Below are 26,590 nucleotides of genomic sequence, written 5' to 3'. Positions count from 1 at the left end.
CATACTTTTCAAATTGAACTAGGATTGTGGCCCAAGTGTTTTCCCTTGCATTGCTGATAATTATTACTAGGACATAACTTGTACCTTCAAGTCATGAAAACAGGACAAAGACACTAAAAAAAAAATCCTGACAGTGTCACACACCTCACAAGCTCCACAAGGCCTAACTGGCGGTGGGCAACACTTTGGTGACCCCCTGTATTTCAGCAACCACTCAGATGTTCTTGTGTACGCTAATTACCAGGCTCTGATGCTGAATTTCACGAGTTCGCTTCAGACATTTCTTATGAGACTGCAAAACAGCACCAAGACACAAAACTGGACAGCAACATGGTCTTTAATTCTGTCAAAGCTCCTGTACAAAATAATTTAAAACAGAAACACAATTTCGGCAATGACATTCTGTAGTGTTTCCTACCCATAATAAAACGAACAAAAATAACAAAATTCCATATAAAACAGATTTTTGGAATAAACTTTTTCCTCACAAGACAGCTTATGCTCTCTACATGACAAATTAATTTCTTATTCCTTAATTTTCATCACTTTATAAAAGCGACGTCGGGGATCTTTCCTTGAGCCTGCAACACAGAGGGACGAAAAAAAAGTTCAGTAAACAAACATAAGCACAAACCACCCACCACACCAAAACAGACAGACATGCAAAAAAACAGAAATTAATTTGGCACAATGGTCGGCATCAAATATACATTAATGATTAATTCATCTACATTTATAAAAGCATTTGACAGTTGTGGAAAAATCAAAACACTTAACATAAGCAGCTTGTCTCTATGCAGTTGAAATTGACAATAGAGATGTTGACCAAAAAAAATCGAATTAATATTTTACCTTCATCTGAGTGAAGATTTGGGCAGCTCTATCGAAGTCCCATTCATTATCTTGCAGACACCTAAGTTGACAGAAAAAACACAATATGCTTAGAAATGAGTGGATATTAGAGCTGTAACGATACACCCAACTCACGATCCGGTTCACGTCACGATTTTTCACCCGCGATTCGATGCGTCCCATTCCGGCCTGCCATGGAATAAATAGTGACGTGTGTGTGTGTGTGTGTGTGTGTGTATGTGTGTGTGTGTGTGTGTGTGTGTGTGTGTGTGTGTGTGTGTGTGGAGATGCCATATTTATCCATAAATATTGGACTGAATAACAACATGATCATACCTATACAACTCTGTGATTTGATTTCCATCAGTATTTGGGTCTGTGTAACTTTTAATGTGCTGCGATCCAAATAAAAGTACTAAACTGTGTGTGTGTGTGTGTGTTTGTGTGTGTGTGTGTACATTTCTGAAGAGGTCCTTGATCCATATGTGAGAAAAGGTGTGTAAGCATGTCTCATGTCTACCCATAGGGAGGGAAAGTAATCTCATCGCCCCCTGCTGGCAACGTTCCAACCCCCTGCAACAAATGAATGTTTTTTTTCTTTGAAAAATTACATCTCGGCCCTGACGACGAAGTAGAAGTAGTGGCAGTCATATTATGGGCATGTTGGCCCGTTTTATCGAATCAGGTGGTAAAATGTTCGGTTTTTCACTGATCTGAGCTGATTTTAATATTCTTTAAAAAGCTAATACAGAACTACACTGACTGGCATGTGTGGCTTGTTTACTCCATGTAATTAGCATAGCCAAATTAGCATAGCCAAACATGAGCCAGAGAGGTGGTTACTCGTCACCACAGAAGCCATCATATCTACTACAGAATTTAAAACCATACCAAAATGATCGCGTGTATATATGTGTAATAAGAAGACAATGTGGAACTCATAGGATTACAAGAATGTGAAGATATGCGAAGAACTTGCGTTCGTTCGCGTTCATTTGTTTCTCTGTGTTGTCAACGAGGCGCGAAGCACAGCATGCTGGGAGCTGTAGTCCGTTTCCGACCAGATTGGCACAATTTCTATTTTTCTTAAAAGGGCAAAAAATGACTTGAGATTTTCACAGGTAGTAGTTCATGCTATTGTGTACGCTGAAAAATGTGTCTGGTGTTATAGTTCCAAGTCATATCTTTGTGGGATTTTTAAAAAAAACTTGTCTATGGGAGTTTCAATAGGATCACCCTGGTGTTTGGAACGTAACCGCTAGGATCGCTGTTTTCCACTTTCCCTCCCAATAGGCTCTTGCTCAACTTGACTCCTGTGCGCATAACTTACTTTTGCGACCATTCGAGGTTCATGCCTGACTTGAGGGAGAAGGTGTTGAGCATCTCCTGTTGGGGAGCAGAGAGAGTGGGCACGGGGCTGCTGGATGGGGTTGGGGCAGGAGCGGCAAAGGCCTTCCGGATCTCCTCCGTCGTCGCATTCCTCAAAAACAGCTCGTCATTCACTATGCATAACCTGAGAGAGAGAGACAAGAGAGAAAGACTCAAGATTCCTTGAAGCAGAATCAGGACATCAAACCCTTCACTAATTTAAAGTTAAATTGTATTGCTGGTTGTTTTTGTCTGGATTAAGTTAGTTAAATTAACTTAATCCAGACAAAAAAAAACCAACAACCTGCAATACAACTTCTGTGTGGCCAAGTGTCCATGTAACGAATGCTCACTGCACTAGGTGCCAGGTTCTGGGGAACTCTCAAAATTAAATTTAAATGCTTAAACCCCCTCACGTCAACAAGTCAGATTAAAAGAGAGAGAACTGTGCAGACATGTTTACCACAGTAATGCCAGTAGTTCTGCGTAAGCAAAGACCAAACAGCATAAACATGTTAACTCATTAGCTTGTGTATTTGTCATGCACCCGAGACCATCAAGATATCAACACCATCTGGCCCCTAGATGAGTCCCACCAATGATGAAATCTCTATTCTTGTGGTGGGTCATCTGGGTACACTTTGTTACTACTGCTTAGCATTGAGGTTCGCAAGTCTTCACATGGTATACTTCTTAAGTAAATCCACCATAATTAAACACATAAGTGAAATGATTTCCCCCCCCCCTTGTTTTGCCCGACTTGTGACGTCAGGCCAACTGTAAGAATCAAAGCATTACCCAGAATTCCCTGCAGGAACCGCGATGAAGACCCTGGCGAAGGCCCTCACTGAATCTCTGGATTTTCCGTCCACTAGAGAGGGAGGGTCAGACAATAGAGAGAGAAGGGCAAGTGCAGCTCATGTTATTGTTAGAAGATAAAATCCATAATGAACGTATGCACATAACATAAAGCAAAAAAAAAAATGTGTCATCCAACAAATGTACCTTCTTTGAAAACTCCAGTTACAGTGAAAGACAGCAACGTGTTCTGAAAACAGTGCAAAACGCAGGTTAAATAAAAGTTATACGTGAGGAAAGACACAAATTTGACCATGAAGCAATGCTGATAAAAGTGGAGTGCGGTGGGGGGGGGCCTTACTGTGTACGTGTTGACATCCACGTTGAAGCAGGCCGTGTCGTGTTGGGTTTTGGGAAGCTCGTTCAGGAAGGCCACCACGTTGAGGCGTGTGTGTTTCAGCAAACGGAATCGAGTTGCTGTAGGGAAGAAGGAAAATATGGTGGAGCCTTTAGGGGACAAGAGTCAGGGGATAACTGACCTACACCAGTCAACTCAAAAGTTTGCGATAAACAGCATCGTAAAAGGTGTACACAGAAAGAGACAATTAAAGAGATTGTCATTGGTGACTGGACTGCATAAACCAGCCCCCCACACTTAAAAACTCAATCTGCAGCCACTAACCAAGGGCGATGAGACTCACTACAGAGAAGTAGACCTGCTGGCCAGATGGTGCAAAGACAACAACCTCCTGCTGAATGTCAACAAGACCAAGGAGATTGTTGTCAACTTCCAAAGGGTCCAAAAACAACTGCCACCACTGACCATCGACGGCGATGCTGTGGAGAGAGTGAGCAGCACCAAGTTCCTTGGAGTGCACATCAGCGACGACCTCTCTTGGACCACCAACACTACATCACTGGCGAAGAAGGCCCATCAGCGTCTCTACTTCCTGCGCAAACTAAAGAAGGCAAGTGCTACACCCTCCATCATGACAACATTCTACAGAGGAACCATAGAGAGCGTCGTGTCCAACTGCATCACAGTGTGGGGAGGAAGCTGCACGGAGAAAAACAGGAAGACACTCCAGCGTGTTGTGAACACAGCGAAGAAGATCATTGGAGTACCACTCCCCTCCCTGCAGGACATTTACACCACACGCCTCACCCGGAAAGCACTGATGATCATCAAAGACACAAGCCACCCTGCACACAAACTGTTCAGCCTCCTGCCCTCTGGAAAGAGGTACAGGCGCCTCCGTTCCCGTACCACCAGGCTGGCGAGCAGCACAATGCACCAAGCGATCAAGATGCTGAACACTCAACCCACTCTCCCTCCACTGTCAGCCTCTAGCCAGCAAGGCCACTGACAAGCCCCCCCCCATCCCCCACCACCATATCTGAGACTGAACATTCCACCTGCACTACTATACTTGTGACTGAACTTTCAACCTGCACTAACTCAAAACACGCACACACACACACACACCACACACACACACACACACACACACACACACACACACACACACACACACACACACACACACACACACACACACACACACACACACACACACACACACACACACACACACACACACACACACACACACACACACACACCACACACACACACACACCACACACACACACACACAACACCACACACACACACACACACACACACACACACACACACACACACACACACACACACACACACACACACACACACACACACACACACACACACACACACACACACACACACACACACACACACACACACAGACACACACACACAAGACGCACACCGCACCTTCTACCTGCACTAAACACATACACACACATACACACACATACACACACACACACACACACACACACACACACACACACACACACACACACACACTGCTGCTGGTGTACTTGACAGACCTTTTTAATATTTATTTTTCTTCAAAATGCTACTATTACCATGTCAGAACGCTATAAAGGACTTTTTTTAGGAAAAGCACAAAAGCACAACAAATACCTCTTAATGTATGTCCTCTACAAGTCTTCTGTTGTCCAGTCTTGCACTTTAAATGTCTGTATGAGCACTGTCTATGTCCATACTGTCTTAAGTCCATGTATAAGTACTGTCTATGTCTATACTGTCTATGTCCTTACCTAGATTAGTCTATGTCTGTATGGGAAAGCAAGAAATGTAATTTCAAATTCTTTGTATGACCAGTGCATGTAAAGAAATTGACAATAAAACCTACTTGACTTGACTAACCCCCCCGGTTCTTTTTCTCTACTGAACAGCTACACTTCACCCCATCCGCCAGCCCGTGGAGTAAGCGCCTGCACTACCTTGGACACTTTAAGTGTTGCCCAATACAGGACAATCACCCACTACACACAACCTCAGCTACCTCACCCCTGGAATAGCTGCTGTGAACTACTCTGCTTTTGCATTTTTATTCTTTATTGAAAGGAGGGACTTCTAGCATGGACAATTATTAGAACTTCTCTGGCTCTTTTATGTTTACTTAACATGTTTATTTTTATTTTTTGTGAGTGTGAATGTATGCAACATGATACCCTACCAGTGTGTGTGTGTGTGTGTGTGTGTGTGTGTGTGTGTGTGTGTGTGTGTGTGTGTGTGAGTGTGAGTGAGAGAGTGTGAGAGAGATAGAGAGAGAGAGAGAGAGAGAGAGAGAGAGAGAGAGAGAGAGAGAGAGAGAGAGAGAGAGAGAGCATGCGTGTATGTGAGATAATGTGTGGCGGTAGTACTCAAGATATACTTTTACTGTAATGTTCAATTATGTGTATAATGTCTTTGTGTATGTTTTTGTATTTGTGTATTTATGTAGCTGACAGACACCTAAATTTCCTTCGAGATTAAAGGATAGTTCCGGCGTAAAATGAAAGTTTCACCATCGCTTTCCCATGCCACATAATGTATCTAATGATGAGCCATTCCGGGCAATGCCGCGCCGTTATGAAATTTTAAGCTTTTTGGTGAAAAACGCAGCCAATGCATCAAGGCGGGGCCAATTATAAGCCTATTATTTACTGATGTTTCCGTTTCCCTTCCCCGCTATAAACAACTTTCAAAAACGCTTACACACTCATCACATCACAAAGGTCTCGTCAATCAAACCGAGGCACAGAGAAGGTCATCGGACCACACAGTCTTTCACTGGCCAGTGTTTCCAGAGGTGTCTCACTGTTGCAACTCTCTGACCCGGATGCAGGCTACTCAATCAGGTGGCTAGGTAGGCTAAACATGGTCCGCGGTTCTTACACCGTCTGCGAGCCGGTAAAATGAAAAGCTGGGACCCCGCCGCCGAACCGTTTTTCACCGACTGCCACTGTCTAAACCAGCCCATTATTACGGAAATGGCTAATATCATTAGAAGTGGACGAAAACTGACATAAAAAAAACCCAGAGGGATCGCTACCGTGTGTGGAGGGAACATTTCGAGGATGATGGCATTGGCTACAAGAAGAGTAAGGGAGATGGAACACCAAAACGAAACCGTCTAAAGAGGAATGCTGTGCCAAAAAGGCGCATGGCTATGGAGGTATGTTTGAAGAGAGAGAAACATGTGTAAATGTGTCTGGCTCATGAATCTTGACTGTCTGTGAATCTGTGAAACTGGTTGCAACACTGCGCGTCTTTGCCAGCAAGCACTCTGTTTTGGGAAGGCATAGCCTACATGTGCAGTAAATGTAGCCCACTACAGGAGATAAATACACTGTCAAAACAAACTAGCGCGGGATGGCAAGTGAAATTGTGAAATTGTGCGACCTGAGGCATTCGATGTGGTTGATGTCAAGCATGCTAGAGTAGTTTCAGTGAAGTAGACTCTAATGACGAGGGCGCGCGAGGTCAGATGGACCATTACGCAACGGAGGAGGGCTGGAGGAATTTTATAAAGTCGTACTAGAAGTGCTCTAACAGATGTAAGTACACCACCACTGGTGTGTTATTACAAAGTTGAATCCATGTTATATTATACCGTGTTGCAATTACTTTGTAAGAGTAGTCTGCCTACTCTCCATGCAACTCTTCAAATCTGCTGCCTGCACACACGGTAGTAGCGATCCCTCTGGGTTTTTACGTCAGTTTCGTCCACTTCTAATGCTATTAGCCATTCCCGTAATATGGCTGGTTTAGACAGTAGCAGTCGGTGAAAACGGTCGGGGTTCCAGCTTTTCATTTTACGGTCGCAGCCGGAGTAAGAACCGCGGACCATGTTTAGCCTACCCAGCCACCTGATTGAGTAGCCTGCATCCGGGTCAGAGAGTTGCAACAGTGAGACACCTCTGGAAACACTGGCCAGTGAAAGACTGTGTGGTCCGATGACCTTCTCTGTGCCTCGGTTTGATTGACGAGACCTTTGTGATGAAGTGTGTAGCGTTTTTGAAGTTGTTTATAGCGGGGAAACATCAGAAAATAATAGGCTTATAATTGATGCAATGGCTGCGTTTTTCAACAAAAAGCTTAAAATTAGCTAACTCCATAACGGCGCGGCATTGCCCAGAATGGCTCATCATTAGATACATTATGTGGCATGGGAAAGCGATGGTGAAACTTTCATTTTACGCCGGAACTATCCTTTAATAAAAGTACTCTACTCTACTTTTTTGTCCTAGAGAAAGATGGGGTCTCAAATGTGTAAATGCAACAAAAGTTGTGCGTGTCTCCTGGTATTGTCTGCCAATGATGTGCAATATTATACACCAATGTGTAATGGATAGCAACGAGCACAGCTCAGAAGGTCTCATTAGTAAGCCGACCTCCCGACAGCTCCAAAGGGATACCAGTAGCTGAGTGAGCAACACAGCTCGGTAGGACCGTCTGTCTGCCACTACCGAATTTGCTTTGAAGTCAGTGGTGCAACCATGCTTTTTGTAACAACCTTAAGGAGTTCTGTGTGTGTTCGGTGGACATAACTCACTGGGATCTTTGAGCCTCTTGAGGTTCCTGTTGTCTTTCTGGTACTCGCCCAAACTGCACCTGATCAGGGACGGGGAAGGAGAGAGGCACAGATAGTACATTAGGACAACGGCAGACAGAAGAAGCAAGAGCTTTATCGACATATACGTCATATATTCATGACTTCGGCATTGAAGACTAATGACAACAAATTTTGCTCAGAAAGTCCCAAAAGTGTGTGTAATACACTACCTGGAGGGGTTTTGTACACTAACAGGCATGCAGAGTGAGAAGCTGGCTCCGTCATGATACGCGTCCAGCAGAGGCTGCCTGTCTCCAGAGTCATACACGCTGAAATACCTGAACACACACATTCAATATTATTCTCCACAAATGCACATTGATCACTCTTGCAATAACACAAACATAATATCCTATAAATGCACACAAAGTGACACTTACTGTTGTAGGAAGCGGAGGATAAGGATCTTAATGTCATCTGTCCCAAAGTAGCTACCCTGAAATTGGGAAAGAGATCATGATCAAAAATCACCACTCACCAGCATTATTGTGAAGAGCGTGAGAGCGAGAGCGAGAGCGAGAGCGATACCTTGCAGGGGGGGATGACGGTGGGGGCCTCAACATCAAAACCGATGGGAGGAGGTAGATCATGTCCATCCTAGGAGAACAGAGAGATTTTCAATACAACATATCTGTGCAGACAGCAGACTGCATACAGCTTGACATCACCTGTCACAAACAACAGACTATAACACACAATTGGATGGCTAAGCACGGCTGAGAAGTTACTGATAAGATTCTTGCCCCTAGTGTCTTGACTGGGGAAACAAACCAAACTGTTCCCTTTAGAGGACGGTATGAGTGAGGTGTTTTTCCTTTAGTCTGGTATCTCACTATTTGATCTGCTGGTTCCTGCCTCGGCTGTGTTTGTGTATGCATGTTCTTAACAATCAATGATTGACATGTTTATGACTCAAAAGATAACGAACCGTAACGAGAGAGAGAGAGTGAGACAAGTGGTGTGTGTATGGTGTGGTGTTGTATATACCAGTGTGAGAGAAAGCCACCTACTGAAATTGCTGGACCAAGTGAGAGACACAGACTTAAAACGTGCACTGTGTAAGATTGAGGCCAGAGTAGGTATTGCAACCATGCTGCTCATTGAAAATGTGCTGCCTATTGCCAAATTTGAGCTTTTCATGAACATTGACTAATAAATCAGTAGTTATTAGTATGACCAAAGAACAATGTTTTGAAATTCACATTCAAAATGGCAGACAATGGAGAAGATCTCCCTTTTCATGTATGAAAAGCACGATTTTCCAAGTCATAATGAATATAGAATTTGATGATGGTGGTAAGTATTCATGAAAAAGGTAACATTTGTGAATGGGCAGCATGAATTCTGGAAATAAACAACTGAAGATATTACACGATGCACCTTCAATGTTAGCTGTTACTGTTAAAGGTAAGAAGAGCAAGAAACGGAGAGAAAGATTATGGGAAATAAAAGCTTAATCTCACCAGCTTCAGCAACCGCGGGAATCGTTCTCTGATGGCACTGTTGATTCCACGGTACCCAGGGAAGAGAGAACAGAAGCAACAGAGTTTAATCAATGACTCATCGTGGAGGAGCACCCACATGCACTCTCTTTTTTACATATGTCCCACTTGGGCACACACATGCACGCTCATACTCCCAAATCAAAATGACTACTAGTAAAATTATATATAAAATATATACACATATGGCCATCCTAATATATATATAAAAAAGACGTTCCCCCTCCCCTTTCAATGTAATGTGTTTAATGTCTTTCTCTCTGGCATTCAGACCACACAAGGTTCCCATCTTGACCCAGTATGCCCATGCCTCTCCCCGATCTCAAGACATCCCAGGGGCCCAGGAGGACTTACCTGGTGCTAGGGAACTCACCTGTGTCGCCACAAACACGCAGGAGAGCACACACCATTAAACACACAGGACACAGCGGCCAACAGATCAGCGTGTCCTCTCAAAAAACACACACACACACACATGCCCCACACCCACACTCAGGATGGTGTGTGCCTGCACGTGGGCACACACAGTTGCGACACATTACAGGACGCATGACCAAAAAAAACATTGACGTAAGATCCTTGAGTGAGTTTCCAATGTCTTCAGAAGCAAGGATCAGCTGGAGATGTGCAACATAGACATCATATTTTCCAAGCACACTCACATCCACACGAGCCGACACACAGCAGACAGACACAAGTAAATGCTGCTCCAGTGGACCCCTAAATGCTGTGATAAGGAAGTAGAAAACACACAGATCACCAGTTGACCCTGAAAGAAAGTTAGAAGAAAACAAACAAAGACAAAAAGCACAGACAAGCATGCAGTCACACACATACACACCTGTAATGTAGAAGCACCCATAGCCGGCTGAAGAAAGCTGAAGCAGAAAGTGTGGATTACCATGGTGAAGTTGACCCCTCTTCTCCCACGAAACACACGCCCCTTTCGACTGAGAGCATACCCACATACCTTCGAGGCTGCTTATTAACTCTAAGTCAAATGACTGAATGACAGGTAATTTTGCAAGAGGCTCGTTTGTGTTTGGGGCCTGAGTCCGCTCTGCAGACATAGGCATTCTCACACAAAAGCGAGTCGTCTGAATTTCTTTTTTTCCCTCACTTCATGACTGTTCAGTGTCAAGCACATGTGTTGTTTTGCACATCGTCCCCTTTCCAAAGGTTGACGGGCGAGAGCCCCTACGGGAGATGCAAGAGCAGGTTTCAGAAGAGTCACTCCAAAGAGCAGTGTACTGTCGCTCTGCAACTGCAGGCCTACGGGGGCCAAAGACCGCCAGTGTTTCGCTCACACCACTTCCTGTCTCACTGCATGTCGTGTGGTGGGGGGACAGAACATTTCCTGTCGTCCTCATGCTCATTTTCAACAGGTGAACCAAGTTTGGAAGCAGCCAGCTTGCTTACAATATGCTTTGGCCAATGGCCTCCTCCTCTCACAAGTTCCCAGGCAGAGGCTCGTCTGCCTGGTGAGCGGGTTCATCACCAACTCCCATAATCCTCTCCTTCTCCTCTGCAGATCTCCTCTGGGCCAGATCTAATGACTGTGCCTGCCTTAGGTTGTCCCAGAAGGTGGTCGGTTGGGATCTTACCCGTCATTGGCTACCAGCCTATCACACTGGCCCGCTGCAGCTCTGTGATTGGGTAAGAGGGAGTTGGTTGGCAGGGGAGAGAGGGGAGCCATTGGTGGAGCTCGATTGGGCATCTACAATGTGGGAAGAGCAAATGAGCGAGTTTTTGAGGCATGAGTATTTTTTCCTGATAAGGGAACTGTGCGGGAAGGACTATTTGATGCATCACCATTCATTGTCTGCATTTCCCTTCTTTTCTCAAGCTTTACTAAAAATAATGATTAAAAAACAGGACACTTAGTGAACAAGATTTCTTTGGCCATTTCAATGGCAATAGAAGTTTACAAAGAATTTAGTAAATCAATCAACTGCTATGTCTGCGCCAAGACTGGTCAATCAGGGTGGGTGACGAGGGGTTGAAGGGTCAACTTCTTCCAGAAAGAGGATAGAACAGGATACCAGAGGGTCTAAGAAACCTGGAGGATGAAACCAGAGTGCTGTGCAGACAAAGAAAAAAAAAGGGGGACAGCTGGACGTCACCTGTGAACACCAAACTGAACACCCGCCACCATTGTGCAAAATGAATTCATCTCTGAATACAGTGAGTTGTACCCATGTGCACGTCCACACACTTTTCAAGTCATTCTGAGGAATGAAAGACAACGGACAGACAAAGTCGATTTTTGTAGTCATTCTGAGGAAGAAGAAGACAAGACACAGCAAGAACAACAAGTGTGCATCCCAATATGTGACCTTGCCTCCTCCACTTGTGCTTGTCTCCTCGTCCCGCCTCCTGGCCCCTCCTCCGTGGAGAAAACGATAAAGTTTCCCAGCTGTCAGACTCGCCACAACAACTTTTGAGGGACTGTTTTTCATTCACCATCCCAATTGCAAATGAGAAAAAGACTTTACAATTGAGCTTTTGCAAGATATTGAAATATAATGCTGTTGTCAGTGATGTCATCATGACGAGAAGCAAGTGGAGGAGGCAAGTGGAGGAGGCAAGGTCACATATTAAAACGCACTCCAAGACAGCAAACAAAGACACACAGCACACGTCTCACACACTGGTTTTTCAATGGTTGGTCAGCTGTTGAAGTAATCGAAAGTGATTATATATTTTTTTAGTTTGTTTTAAACATGCGTACACTGCCAGACAGCATGCTACAGACTTTCCACACCCTTCCTCTACTCACTGTCCCCATACTACTCATTATTGTTGCTGTGTGTGTGTGTCATGTCAAGGACAACTCATATCTGTGTATAGCCACATCCTGCTTGTATGCGCATATCAAGTTAAGATTGCAGCTCGCTTATGAATCTGCAGCCAACTGTGAGAATCTACTTGTATTTCAGAAGCGAACAACCGACCAGACTGCCAGCGACTCAAACAGCAGCCATAAAATGCCAGCTGTCTCAGCAGGCTGCACTAGTGGTACGTGTCTATGCAGGGTCTGGAAGACAGACCACAATGCCACCCCATACAAATTTGGGAGTGAGTTTATTTGTGTACACAATCTGCTCACAGGCAACCACTGTAGCCTTGGTACGTCACTGCCATCAAACTCATCTCTGTTACACACAAAGACAGACGAGTCAAAAGACCAACACGATGAGAGCCCTGTTCTCGAGTCTGCCAGAACTGACCTTTGCATTTGGGACTTCATCAACTTCAGCAACTTCATCATAACAATCGTCTTCATCACTTCACAATTCCTACCCATGCTGTTTTCATCATCCCTCCCCCTACACAACCCCTGGCTTTGCAGTTTGGGACCCCCTTCATGCCCCCCGGCGGTGTGTCTGACCTGATGTAGGTGGGATGGTCCTTGAAGGCGTCACACAGGGGGTTGTGGTTCAGCCACAGCTCCACCAGCTTCGCACCCTTCACACGGTCCAGCTCCCGTTCTGTCCGCAACTAGCAGATGAAGAGTCCAACAGATTGGGAGAGGGAGAGAGAAGAGGGAAGGCATTGGGTGGGTATATGGAGTGTTTGATTCACATTCAGAAGAAGCCTCGATTAAAAAGCTTGCTGTAGGTGTCATTAACAGACCTAATAGTAGGAGAAAATCCTGAACCCGAACCGAACACTTCTTGGAATAAGAAAAAGCCAGTGTTTCCCATACATTGAGGAAACTATGGCGGCCCGCCATAGTTTAAATTTGGCCGCCATAGTTTACGAAAATGTTAAAAAAAAAAAAAAAAAAATTTTTTTACTTTTTTTTTTTTTTTAACGATATCCGTTTTTGTTAAAAACGATTTGAATTACGATTTTGAATTTCCTTCGCATTTTCCTCCTGGAGTAAATACATCCTATAGACTCTGTATTGGTTAGATAAGTAGTCCCACACACAGAATGAGGGGAAAGCATTAGGAAGTGACCGTAAGGGTATTACAGTTGATTCATGTGTGCACATGTGTAACATCGGGTGAGTAACAGAACATGTGCGCAACGATGCGTTATGACACGCCGATATGCGAGGATCTTCGTCCAAATCGCTAGTCGCATGCATCATCGCTAACTGCGTTTACATCGCGTGCCGCGTGTAAGGGAAATGTTAGTTGTTGACATGTATGGAATTCACTTCAATTTGTGCTGTTTCTTGCTTCAGTTGTGGACAAAACGATTGGCCAAACTCACAATAGAAAGCCTTTGCTGTGCTACTGTCCCAGAGAGCTGAAAAAATAAAACCTTCATAGAAGAAGTCACACTTAACAGGGGTGTTAACCAATCCAATGAGTTCTCTCATTGCTGTCTGTCTGTCTGTCTGTCTGTCTGTCTGTCTGTCTGTCTGTCTGTCTGTCTGTCTGTCTGTCTGTCTGTCTGTCTGTCTGTCTGTCTGTCTGTCTGTCTGTCTGTCTGTCTCTCTCTCTCTCTCTCTCATAGTAGCCTACTATTTACCCATAACAAATGGTGAATTTCTGAGCCCTTTTTAATTTGTAGCCTATACCACTGAAGGCATGATAATGCTTCATCATATTTTAGAAATAGGGCCTATGTGCCTTTTATATACCAAATGTTTATCATTTTGAAATTGTTTCAGTTGTTTATGACTTGTGTATGACTGAAATTATCTCTGCATATATCAGTGCTGCATTGCTTTGTAAAGATAGGCTATTCGACACACTTTAAAAACACACTGAAAAGATACGGCCATATAGCCTACTGAAAACATTTTGTTCATAATAATGGTGATTAATAAATGGTGGTCTTAAATTTTCATACTGACATCCTTGAATTTGACTTGGTAGATCACGGCAGACCATCAACTTCAAAAGTAGATCTTGGTTAAAAAAAGGTTGGGCACCCCTGCTATAGAGAGAACCACAAGTGCTTGAAAGACAGGGATCAAAAGCCTAGTCAAGTTGTTTTAGTTTACTTGGGTTTGGGAGCAATATAAAAAACCTTCAGAGAAGGGACAGTTGGGATGAGTTTACTAACACTCCCTAGGCTTTGTTTTACAGTTGTAATGAGTTTGGTGACAGACCTTCATTGACACAGCAGAGGAGACATCGGGCTGCATATACAAAATAAATGTGTAATGAATGTGAATATAGACATAAATGTGTAATATGTTGTTCAGCCCTTTTAATGGGAGGAATTTGGAAAAAACTGGCCCTGTGACTAGCACCCCTCATGTAGAATGTGTACGCCTACAGATATGTGTGGGGGAAAAGGCATAGCCTACCCTCTAAGACCCTTTTTGTCTATGTGTTAACAATTTCACAGTGCTCTTAAATTCTTATCTCTGCTCCTATTTTGTTTTATTATTGTTTCCCAGACCCCTGCATGAGGGACGAATGAAACTGTGTTGTAAACAGAAATTATTCACTGTACTGCATTTTTTGACAATGACAATGTACTACTATTATACAAATCTTATGTAGCCTTATTTCTCAAAATATAAATGGCTGAAATATAGGCCCAGGCCTACAGTTTCTCCATGCGCCAATGTCATACTGTAGTCATTGTTTTGCCGTTTTGCATTTACGCTGCAAGAATACAGCCACCCGCCCCCCCCCACCCCCACCCCAAAAAAGCCCCGTGTGAGAAGACCCCCCCCCCCCCCCCCCCCCGGACAAAATAAACCCTGGCTGCCCCCATAGTTTCCAAAATTTCTGTGGGAAACACTGGAAAAAGCTAATGACTATACTTTATTCTTGTAAACACACTGAGCCTGAATACCATCTGCCCTGCGTTTATATGGGAAGGTATCAAGGCACATCCTCCAAATCCTACCATTTATTTTTTTTTCTGGTAAATTGCCTTAATCCCAATACTAACGAGTAGTACCCAGTAGTACCCAGGTGCTCAAGGAAGTGCAAGTTCGCTTCAGCCAGTTTGCATCCGCCATTTCAAATCCAGTATGGTGGATTGAGAAGTATGCACGTATGTGTACACATGCAAGACTCACCTCGTTATGTGAGAGGTTTAGGATCTTCAGGTTGGGGGCTTTGCTGGCCAGATCTGCCATGTCATCCAACTTGAAAAGCTTATTATTGCTGAGATTCAGACTAACCAACTGGGGGGGGGGGGCAGAGAAGAAGAGAGAGGAAAGCAAATGTAAAGCAATGTTTCAATCTTTTGCAACAAACTGTGTTTGAATTGTACATTTCCATAATAAAACACAAAGTTTTCTTTAAAAGGGGAATATCAAATCTTGGATTTGAGACGTCACAGTATGGCCATATTTGTATTATGATACACTGTGCGTGCGTGCGTGCGTGCGTGCGTGCGTGCGTGCGTGCGTGCGTGCGTGCGTGCGTGCGTGCGTGCGTGCGTGAGTGAGTGAGTGTAAACGCCTCACCTCTGGGATGTTTTCCTCAATAATCTTTAGTACAGCAAGCATGCAGTGCCTTCTGTTCAGAATGATCTCCGCATTCTGGGACAACAAATCTTAAAAGGAAACAACGTAGCAATTTAAATACAGACAAACTGGTAAGTAAACAAGCCTGCACTGCATACAGATTAGCCATGTGATCCATGTGTTCCGGGAACAAGTTAACAAATTCAATTAACTTTACAGCAATGAGCAATGACAGTTTGACAGCACCTAAACTAAACTACATTTTGTAAACACAAGCTTAGGCTGGCCTCTTCCCCTGATCAAATGTTTGAAGGTTGAATCTTTCGCGACTTATGGACTGGACGGTCCAGTGGGATTCAACCATTTTGCCTCCTTCAGCCTAATTGTGCAGTACCATGCAAGTGTGAACGTGAGAGTACCTGGGTCACTGCGTATGCTGCTGAGGTCTAGGGCCTGCTGGGAACCCTCAAAGCGCTTGGACATACATTGCTGAAAGCAAATCAAGAATTCACTTCATGTCATGACAATAAAAAGATGTGCGTCTTGATTACATATTACTAACAAAGATATGAAGTTTACACTGCATGGTAACAACATCAATACTAATATGAATGTTTTTTTTTAGGCATCATTTCAACAAGGCTTAAAGATTACAGTTTGCAATCGGGCTGCAAAGGTTGTAGGTCTTTAGGTGTGCGCGTGTGTGTGTGTGTGTGTGTGTGTGTGTGTGTGTGTGTGTGTGTGTGTGTGTGTGTATGTTAGGTAGTGGTCTGAATTACCTTCAGGCTCTCAATCTCCTCTGGCTTCAGATCCACGATTGGCGGAGCACAGGGGTTGGAGAATACAATGACCTGCGGGAAACACACACTTGTTCACAGAAGAGCAACACAACCTAGCATACTAACCAGTAGGCCTGTAAAAGCACATGCATTTGTACCAAACCATTGAAAACAGATGTTTGGTACAGTGTTATACTGTAGTCACAAAATCAGTTTATGTTTTTACACACCGTCACTACAAGTATATTCATGAGGATACCTGTGCGTGAGTAGTGTAGTAAGGGGAAGGTCTTTAATATTCACAAAAAACACTTGTTTGTAATTTGTGTTCTTGTGACCATGTGCATATCAGGAGAAGATGACGTTCCACAGTGAATCAAAACAAACTTTTTGTAAGCACCCTTCAAAAAACCTTTGCGAGGTCCTTGTGTTTCTGTTGTTGTGCCAGAGAAGGGTGTATCGGTGCATTATGGCTACTGCTACTAACGACCAAGTGGAGCTTGAAGATCCTGCCTTCTCGCTACAATCTCCAGTCTCGAACTAAAATGAACCCAACCGTGACCCCAAAACCAAGCTAAGCACGAAATGTGACACAAATTAGCAAAGGACGGATCTCAACACCAAAAATACAGGCTAGTTGGCATGACAGTCGGTGTACCCACAGCTCATGTGATGGTCATTTGAACATGTGTATCGTGCATCGTGTGTGTGTGGGGTATGAATAATACCTTGTATCCCTCTGTGTCTGTGATCTTGCGTGAGACCTTGGCTAACGCATTGGCGGTGGACGCATCTTCTACGTAGAACAGGGCTCTGTGGCCTTCTGTACTGAACTGGAGCAAAGACAGCGTGTTGACAAGGACCCACACACATTTAATTCCACACCATGTAGTGGTAGTTACAAGTAAATAAAAATATGGCTTACAGTGCCATGAGAAAGTTTGGGCACCCTTTTGGAAAATCATTACATCGGTTTATTCCTCGATGAGCTTTTCAGCAGTGGAAGAATTTTAATAGGTGTTACAGAAACAATTTTATGTGGATTTAAATAAAAATAGGCGTGTGCATAAATATGGCCGCCCCAAAGAAGGTATACCATTAATATAAAGTAGAGCTCACCTTTGCTGATCTAATGGCCTGTGGATACTTGCTATACAAGAAGGCAAGTACCAACTGCCTTGTGCTACTGAATAGTTGCCAATTATTCCATGCAGAACCCCTCTAATTCAGTCAGGTTACTCATCTGTCTTCTTTAGACATCCTGGTTCAAATAAATTCAATCTTTTTCAATGATGGTGATACAGTATATCACGAAAGTGAGTACACACTCACAGTTTTTGCAGATTTGTGAGTATATCTTATCATAGGAAAGCATTACAGAAATTTCACTTTGACACAATGATTAGTGGCCTTTTAACAACATATTTAACCGCTTAAATTTCTTGCTCACTCAGAAAAAAACAAAATACAGCCATTAATGTTTGAACATGTACTCACAAAAGTGAGTACACCCCAGATGAAAATCCGGTAGAGAAGGGGCTGTGTTGGCTCAAATCGTCTCGAAATGAAACCAAATGAAAAGGGATGAAAGGGGAGGTCATCAGTGTGCGTTTCAACCTTTCTTTGCATTAAACTTTTACATTTTGAGTCTGCATCTGGCTTAAATAGATTGGTGTGAGATTTGAATGCAATCCTATGTAGAATATCATGATCTGCTTCAGTAGTCACAGTGCATGTTGACATGCATGTTTCTTTTAGGTGTATTTCAGATTACCAATGTTGACAGCATCAATGCATCCCCAAACCATGTCAGTCCCACTACCATGCTTGGCTTTTGATAGGATACACTTTTTTTTGTAAAACTCACTTGTTTACCACCACACATGCTTGACACCATCTAAAGTATATTTGTTTAGCTTGGTCTCTTCAGATCACACGACATGGTTCCAGTGATCCATATCCTTGGTCTGTTCATCTCTCTTGAGACCAAGATAAACACATTTGCTTTAGATGATTTTAGCTTGTCCAGATAAGCTTCCTGCATAAGATTATCAACTAATTTCTGATGGATACACAGGAACTCCTTTTTAAGCATAACCCATCCAATGAGCTTTTGCCTTGTGAAAAGTATACGCGGAAGGACCCATGTCTAAGTCTGCACTATCAGCAGCTATGGCCTTGCAGTTCTATGGAGGTGTTCTGTAGTGTGCCTGTTACCATTCTTACCATCCTTTACCCATGCCTTTTTAACTATTTTTCAACAAACTACATTTTCCTTTCACAAGGACCATTCCTGTGTCTTTCCATGCTTTCCACTCAAATAGATTCCCATTTCTGGCTGTGGAGATACATTATCTAAGACTTCCAGATTACTTTGTGTACCTTTCTCGTTATTCCAAAGTCATTAAAACCCATTTGTGCTGCAAAGGTGAGCTCTATTTTATATTAATGGTATGCCTTCTTTGGGGTGCCCATATTTATGTGCACGCCTATTTTTGTTTAAATCCACATTAAATTGTCTCTGTAACACCTATTAACCCTCTGGTTGTGTTAGAAACATGGTTACGTTCATGGTGTTAACGGTCAAAATTGACCGCCTACACAAAAAAGGTACTAATACATTGATTAAAAATCTGATTTGCACATTTTGTGATTAATACCTTTTAGACATCCTTTTGAAACATATCCAAAGTGATTTAAATGTTATTCTGCTTTGTAGGCTTTTTTTCTCATCTTGCACCAATTCGTTTTATCAACCCTCTGGAGTCTTGGGCCTCTCAGAGGTTTTCAGGCCGTTTGGAACACCTTTACTTTTTTCAAGTATTTCAACTAACTGTAAACATCTATACTAATGTGGCACATATGGTTGTAATCTGAAAAGCCTAACAAAAAAGAATATGAGAATAAAGTGAATGTAATATAACTGTATATAACTTTGGGAGATGTAAATTAATGGTCCGGTCATTTTTGACCGAAACACCATGAATGTAACAAGTTGGTGTACCTTCCACAAAACTTTAGGAATTTCATTATATTTAATTTTGACAATTTGAATAGGTTAGCTGGAGGATATCATGAAGTGTCATTTGTGTATGATGAAAAATAGAAAAGCTATTTAAGAATGAAGTTTCAAAACGGTAATTTTTGAACGTAACACAACCAGAGGGCTAGAATTCTTCCACTGCTAAAATGTTTCTCTTTCCCTACAGTTTAACATGTTAAAATGAAGTTGCTACTTTAAAAGCTCAATGAGAAATAAACCGATGTAATGATTTTCCATAAGGGTGCCCAAACCTTCTCATGGCACTGTATGTCTGTGCGAGCAAACTTACTTTTACAGGAGTGAAAGGCATTGGGCAAAGATTTTGCAGTGCTGTCAAGAGCCATTTTCTGTCATATTTCTTTCCATATGGGATCTGCAATAACACACAACAAAGATTCAGAGGTTAAGCAACACCACAAACAGAAATCTTTGGATTTGTTTATGTCATCACTTCTTTAAACAAGGACTCTTAATACACTGGCCTGATCAACATGAACTGTGTTGATACTGCTTGCTGCTACATTACCTCGCATTACACTTAATCAATGCGTTTATCCATGGCTACTTAGCTTTTAAGTACAGGGTATTAGTTAAAGTCCCTTGGCAAATGTGAGTTTAGGGGCCACGCACAAGGGTACTTCAGCTATTACCTACTAGTTGGGGTGGGATTTGAACCTGCTTCCCTGTGATCATGTCAAACTCCATAACTACCGTTTTGGCCTGAATATAAGACGGAGTTTGTGTTCTAAAATGGTGCTTTAAAAGGGGAGTTTGTCTTATTTTCACAGACTAGACCAAAACGGCACCAAAATAATGTTTTCACTTAACCGGAATGATACAGCCATTATCCTTCCCAACAATACCAGGTCAAATTTGTAGATTCTATCCGCGTTTTGTTATGAAGGTCACAGGTCTATCAGCTGTCAGTGTCAACACGATGCGGACAGACAGCGCAAGGGGAAAAAAAACACCATTCGATTGGGACTTGTTGCTCTACTGTTGTTCATGTACAGTTTTCAAAATCTCAACAGGAAAACTTTGGTCGCTTTCTCTGGTCACCCGAAAGCACCAGTTGAAACTTAGGTGCGGGAAATGAACAGCAATATGATTAACCTCCTTTATGTTTTGGATGTTGTCGTCAACCATTCAATGATCACCTGTGTGCGCTAGAGAGTGATACCTGTCTGGTAGACAAAGGACCTCTGCACACCGGAGCACTATCTGTTATGACAATTTCGGTTACTCCCGCACACTGACGTAGACGTGCTATACACAATGAATGGTCAATTTCATCACAGCAGGGCATGGATCCTGAAATTGGCAGCCGACATCCGCTGACACCAGGGGACATCAACGCCAGTGTGCGGGGCTGTATTGAAAACAGTGGAATCAAACCTTGGCAGAGCAGTGCTCCGCACGTTGTCGATACCGGTGTGCGAAGGCCCTTACCATGTTTGTGCTGTTCTGAAGAGTGTTAATGGAAAGTAGACTGTGAAATGTGTTCTATTGAAATGTGAAATTTGTAAAGAGCATTTTGTAGTTTTTCCAAGTGAAACAAAATGTTGGTCTTAAACTTTTCCCCCCAAAAAATAACCTGCAAAAGGTGTGTGTGTGATCTTATAGTCAGACCACTACACTACCAGCCATGACAGGCACACCGCTACCAGCTCAAAGGCAAAACGATAAATAACAAACAATGATGTGCGCAGTGTTGGGTAAGTTACTTTTTAAAAGTAGTTAGTTACTTTACTTTAGTTACTGCGTTCAATTGTAACTGAATTACTTTACTTATTACTAAATTTAAAAAGTAACTTGTTACTTATTACTTTACTTTACTTTTTTGCGGGAAAAGGGATTTTAACCAGCATTCTTCATAATACACCTGCTTCCCAAGGTTGTAGGCCGGCTGTGTAAATGGCCTAATATTTTAATCTGTGCAAACTGTAGGCCTACCTCTATGGAATCCCTCATATAGGCCTATTGTCATTCTCGCATCTAAAATGCATTTCATGGTTGCCCTGTAGGCATGTTTATAAAAGTGTCAATACATTTGAATCTAGTCTAACATTACGCCATAGAATAGAATATTGTCTTTTATTGTCATGTCAGCATTAAAATTACTTTTGGTCTCACAGAATAAAAACAGAATGAGTAAGGTGAGGTGGCCATACCAAACAGAAATGTTGTAGGTAGGACACTCTGCTTACATCCTCTCCTAGATGTTGCAGCTCAGACTACTCCAAAGCCTTTCAGTTTCCTGCGCATTGCATTGCATATGCATCAACATTATTATTAAAGATTCTGCCGAATGCAGAATCCGTTCGTGCTGGAAGACGGTTTGATCAGGCACATTTGAATAGCCTTAAGAACGTGGCGGCCTCAACGCCATGGTGTTGCTCGCGCTGTTGTTATCACGTTATTATTCCCAATTACTTGACTCGCGCTGGCTGCCCATTTTTTTTTTTTTTTTGAAGTTTAGCCTATTTAACTGTCATCAGTGAGTACAAAAGAAGCTATGGCATTTGCGATATGGGGTATAGCTGTTTTAGAATGCATTTGCGTAACGATGAACTCGGAATGACTGTAAATTTAACTGCGCAGCGAATCACTTTCACTTTCCCTCTATGGCGTAAATTAAAAGGTTAGAAAAAAATGATGGTGGAACTCCAAGTTTTGTAGTTAATCACACCACAGCGCAATGGGCTCATGAAAGTCCCAGTGAAAGACCTTGCATGCACAAGGAAGGAACAGCAGTCTGTGTGCGCGCGCTCTCACACACCCACTTCCGAGAGCTCGAGAAGAGCTGGGGAAAACAGCCCAGACAGAGCTCTTCGCGCATCTAGAACTACTAATAACAGCAGACCTTAAGATGATTTCAAGGCTGAAATGTATAACGAGTAACGACCGTTACGACAGCGCAGTAACTGTAATTAAATTACTAAAATTTGAAGAGTGATGTGTTACGTTCCTACGTTAGTGCCAAAAGTAATTAAATTACGTAACGACGTTACTTAGTAACGCGTTACCCCCAACACTGGTTGTGCGTTTGTGTGCAGTGTTTGTCCAACTCACTACGATCTTGAACCAGCCCCCCATCTTGTTGTTGCCAGCTCGATCCCCTGCTCCTGGGCCACCTCCAGGCCCCGCTGGCCCTCCTCCTCTGTAGGCAGGCCCACCGCCTCCTCTACGGTCCCTGTCGAAATGACCATCTCCATGCCGGCCAGGTCTGCCATAAGGGTTACTGTGGATCAAATAAGCGCCTTACATTGGGGAAAACAAACCGGCACAGCCACATACACAGGCACACACTGTTGCACGACACAACTGCCACCCCAAAATGTTAATCAGACAAATCCACTATAATATGAACACACATACACACCAGTGCTTTACACTAACTTTTTCGCTTACCAGCCATTAGTGGTTTTCCTGACTCACTAGCCATTGGGCCTTTTCACTAGCCATAATTTTCTTAAACATCATAGCAGCTTTAATTAACTATATAATAGGCTGTAATAATGTAATGTAGGATAATATAACATAATATAACATAAAATAATATAATATAATATATGATATAATATAATATAATAATATAGGGCCTAATAAATAGAATTGTTATTAACTGGTCCATGCATGCATGCATGCATGCTATAAGAACAGATTAACTTATCTGAAGAATGGCATAGCCGTGCAGAAACACCAAGCACAGTGTTGTGGAAGGCCACAAATGTAAGCTACATGAGAGCAAAATATTTCCGTCTTTGATCTGAAGGGCACTTTCGATGCGCAAAGTAGATAGTGCAAAGTCATTGCCAAGCTTCGCATGTCCTCGGTCATGGATGTGGAATAACCCCTCTTCTGGAATATTTTCTCATAAAAGTATCCACTAGAAGGCACACACATATGCGGCCGGTAACTACAGAAGGAGTTACGACTTCCTTTCATTCCGTTTATTATTGAGTTGTTTAAAACATAAACGGACGCAAGGAAAGATGGGCACATGCGAAGGGACATGGGACATGATTTTGTGCAGTCTGGAAGGCTACTACTGCGCGTTGTTTAAGCCCCGTTTGACAGTCGGGAACAACGGCACAAGAAACATGGAGGAATATTAAGGTATGAAGACATACAGGCAAATCAGAAAATGATTTAAACCGAACATTATTAATGCCGCATGTGTCCTTGTCTTATCACTGCGCTAATTAGTCTCAAGACTTTCACAAGACTGAGGTGTTCTCCTCTCGCCTTGGTCATTTTAATGTCCACTACTACTATGCATTGTACTAATGACAGATCCCAAAACAGGTCAGTTGAGATGAACTTCGCTACTGTATTTTCACGTGAAGGTTTTCAGTGACATTTCCAAACGCGCACTGATGTGCCGGTTGCTCGCTGCTGCCACTCATATTCACAAGACTAGCTCTATCAGATTCCTCTCGTGCGTGAGACACAGGTGACACGTGACACAGGTGCTTCATGGGTATTGTAGGCTCGCGAAAACGCATTGCATTGCGTTTGTAGCAAAGACGGTCCGAGGGGAAAAACTACAAAATGCGGTGCCTCATCATTTAGAATAGTGACGGACCCGCCAGAATGGCTAGTGAACCTTCGGTATCTACTAGCCAACGCCGACTTTCAACCGCATTTGGGTACCTGGCGTGTGTTAGTGTTAAGCCCTGATACACACACTGACACAACCCAACCCCAATTCGGACATCGAGACACCGGATTAGGACCTACTATCTACGTTGGGCAGCTCCGTCCTGCTTGTCTGCCCCCATGACGCAATCGCCATCGTCATCCTCGAAGCGCGAGCGGGGATTAGGGCCGAACCCTCCTCTTCCTCCCGTTGGCCCACCTCTGCGCCACGGCCGCTGCCCCTGGTAGTCCCCGTGCATGCGGGCCCTGAACGGACCTCGGCCCTTGCGGTTCCGGAACTGAGGGCCACCACATCTGTCATCGTGTTCTGAGGGGGGAATACAGAAGAGAGTATGACCAACCACAACATGAGTGGAGAGATACATAAAAGCAGTCATCAAAACGTGAGGGGTAAGGGAGAGTGTTCGGAGGTATTGTAACTAAAAGTAACAACCTTGGCTTTCAGACAAAAACGGTAACAGTTGAATTATCAACAAGCTTAGACAAGGCTACACTTCAATCTTTTAACGAAACAAGCCTACGTAATCGAGTGTGTACACTGTACATCTAGTCTCTTCTCTGTACACCTTCTCCTCTGTAGCCCACGGAAATGAATAGAAACCCCCACCAGAAAGACAACGGCATTGTCAACCCTATTGCTGTCAACAGTGGTGTAGCTACTTATAGGACATACATCAAATTAAGCGAGACTATGTAAACAAAACACGCAATGTTTTTCTAGGCAAGTGTGTGTGTGTGTGTGTGTGTAAGAAGGTAGGGCTGCTGAGGACAGAGACTACTATTATGAGCGACATGCCAGACAGCATGCAAGTAATGAAGGGCGCGCGAGTGAGTGCGCTGGTTTGGGCTTGTTTTCTCGCGTTGGTGTGTTATCATTTACCTCTGACTATTCTGCAACCACCGAAGACTTCTCTGTCTGATGAAAATCCATCTAAGGAAGAAAAGGGGGAATAATTTGGGTCATAATGTCACCGTTTGGGTTCAAGGGAGAGCGAAGAGACTTACCGTTGTGATAGCGGGAGTCGTCGGCCGCCGCCATGTTCTGTCAAAGGGCTGTAAACAATCCTGTTCCACTGGTAATTCGACACACTGGGATATAGATTTTTAACTGGCCTCGCCAGTGAATGTGAATATAAGGGTATTACTTAAACAGATAGAACTTAAAATGACCGTGTGTTATTTAACAAAAGTGCGATACATGTAATGTCGCACTAACACCAATAATATCTCAGCCGCAAACTCTCCAATATACACTACTGCGCATGTGTAATTCGGAATTCCCGGAGGAAGTGTTCATCATCGTGTAGCGCGCCCTCTTCAGGACAGGAGGGTACACATTTAAAATAGTGCACTAAACTTTTACAAACCCACGTTTTGATCGGTTTTGACATGTTTACACTTAAAAAAAAATGAAAGAAATATATATCACTCAACATCTTGACCGCCTTCATACCTACCTATCCAGGGTAGACACACACCCAGCAATTCATAGGCTACTACTTCAACAACAAAGACGCGCACAATTCTAAGTTCTAAGTTTTTTTTTTCCACAAGCAGATGTGCCAAGAAAACATGAAAAAATTTTTTTGCTAACAATGTTACCTTGTTCCACGTGCTCAGGCACAATCACGTCAAAACAGGTTCCCACAAGCTAGCTTCTTTGATGGGAAGAGAGGCATCAACGAATATGAATAATTTCGAATCAACAAGTTGTGCATTTCACAAGTATTAATATTTAACGCCAAATGCAGACCAGTTGAAACTACAAGTCATCCCAAGACCACTACAAGATAGCGATGTTCACCGTTCATCTGCAACAAATTATGGAGTAATAGAGTTACCTCGTGAGCACGGTTGAACACGTGTAGTTACAGCAAGATTTCGATAAATTCTGAAAGACATTTTCTCATCTCCTCCTTATTTTGCCGTGGCGTCCACTTCTCTGTTCATATAAAACCATCCATTGTGAAAGGACTGTACAGTTTCACTGGGTGTCGTCAGAAATCAATTCGTAGTTGCAGTTGGCACCAGGCAGGCACACCTGCAGGAGATGCTGTGTATGCCCACCCAGATTGCCCACCACATTCGCTGAGTCCGCCCCCCTGTTTTTTTTTATTTTTATTTTTTATTTTTTTTAAAGACATTCAATGGCAAATCAATTGGCAAGAGAATGATGCACT

At 43.1% G+C, this 26,590-nt stretch overlaps 1 protein-coding gene across 3 annotated transcripts; it reads right to left on the bottom strand.

Annotated features, from left to right (window-relative positions):
• Window positions 1-319: 319 nt before the first annotated feature.
• LOC134439050 (nuclear RNA export factor 1-like) lies at window positions 320-26,467 on the bottom strand. 3 transcript variants are annotated; one of them, XM_063188863.1, is made up of 22 exons: window positions 26,252-26,467; window positions 25,291-25,341; window positions 24,492-24,717; window positions 22,821-22,989; window positions 20,038-20,121; window positions 17,434-17,538; window positions 16,706-16,777; window positions 16,346-16,415; window positions 15,927-16,015; window positions 15,534-15,641; window positions 12,927-13,036; window positions 9,497-9,533; window positions 8,562-8,630; window positions 8,414-8,469; window positions 8,204-8,311; window positions 7,974-8,032; window positions 3,380-3,495; window positions 3,226-3,268; window positions 3,019-3,091; window positions 2,183-2,365; window positions 853-913; window positions 320-581 (listed from the first exon to the last, which is right to left on the bottom strand). In XM_063188863.1, exons 1-22 carry the CDS (start codon window positions 26,310-26,312, stop codon window positions 543-545), a joined length of 1,989 nt encoding a protein of 662 aa, XP_063044933.1. In that variant the 5' UTR covers window positions 26,313-26,467; the 3' UTR covers window positions 320-542. The 3 variants fall into 3 exon arrangements, with proteins under 3 accessions (XP_063044933.1, XP_063044934.1, XP_063044935.1); XM_063188864.1 differs by lacking the exon at window positions 26,252-26,467 and adding an exon at window positions 25,416-25,654; XM_063188865.1 differs by lacking the exons at window positions 25,291-25,341; window positions 26,252-26,467 and adding an exon at window positions 25,416-25,654.
• Between the last annotated feature and the right edge of the window lie 123 nt (window positions 26,468-26,590).

The sequence above is a fragment of the Engraulis encrasicolus genome, chromosome 22 (assembly GCF_034702125.1).
Source record: "Engraulis encrasicolus isolate BLACKSEA-1 chromosome 22, IST_EnEncr_1.0, whole genome shotgun sequence".
Taxonomy (NCBI): domain Eukaryota; kingdom Metazoa; phylum Chordata; class Actinopteri; order Clupeiformes; family Engraulidae; genus Engraulis; species Engraulis encrasicolus.
This window is presented reverse-complemented; position numbering and strand designations above follow the sequence as displayed.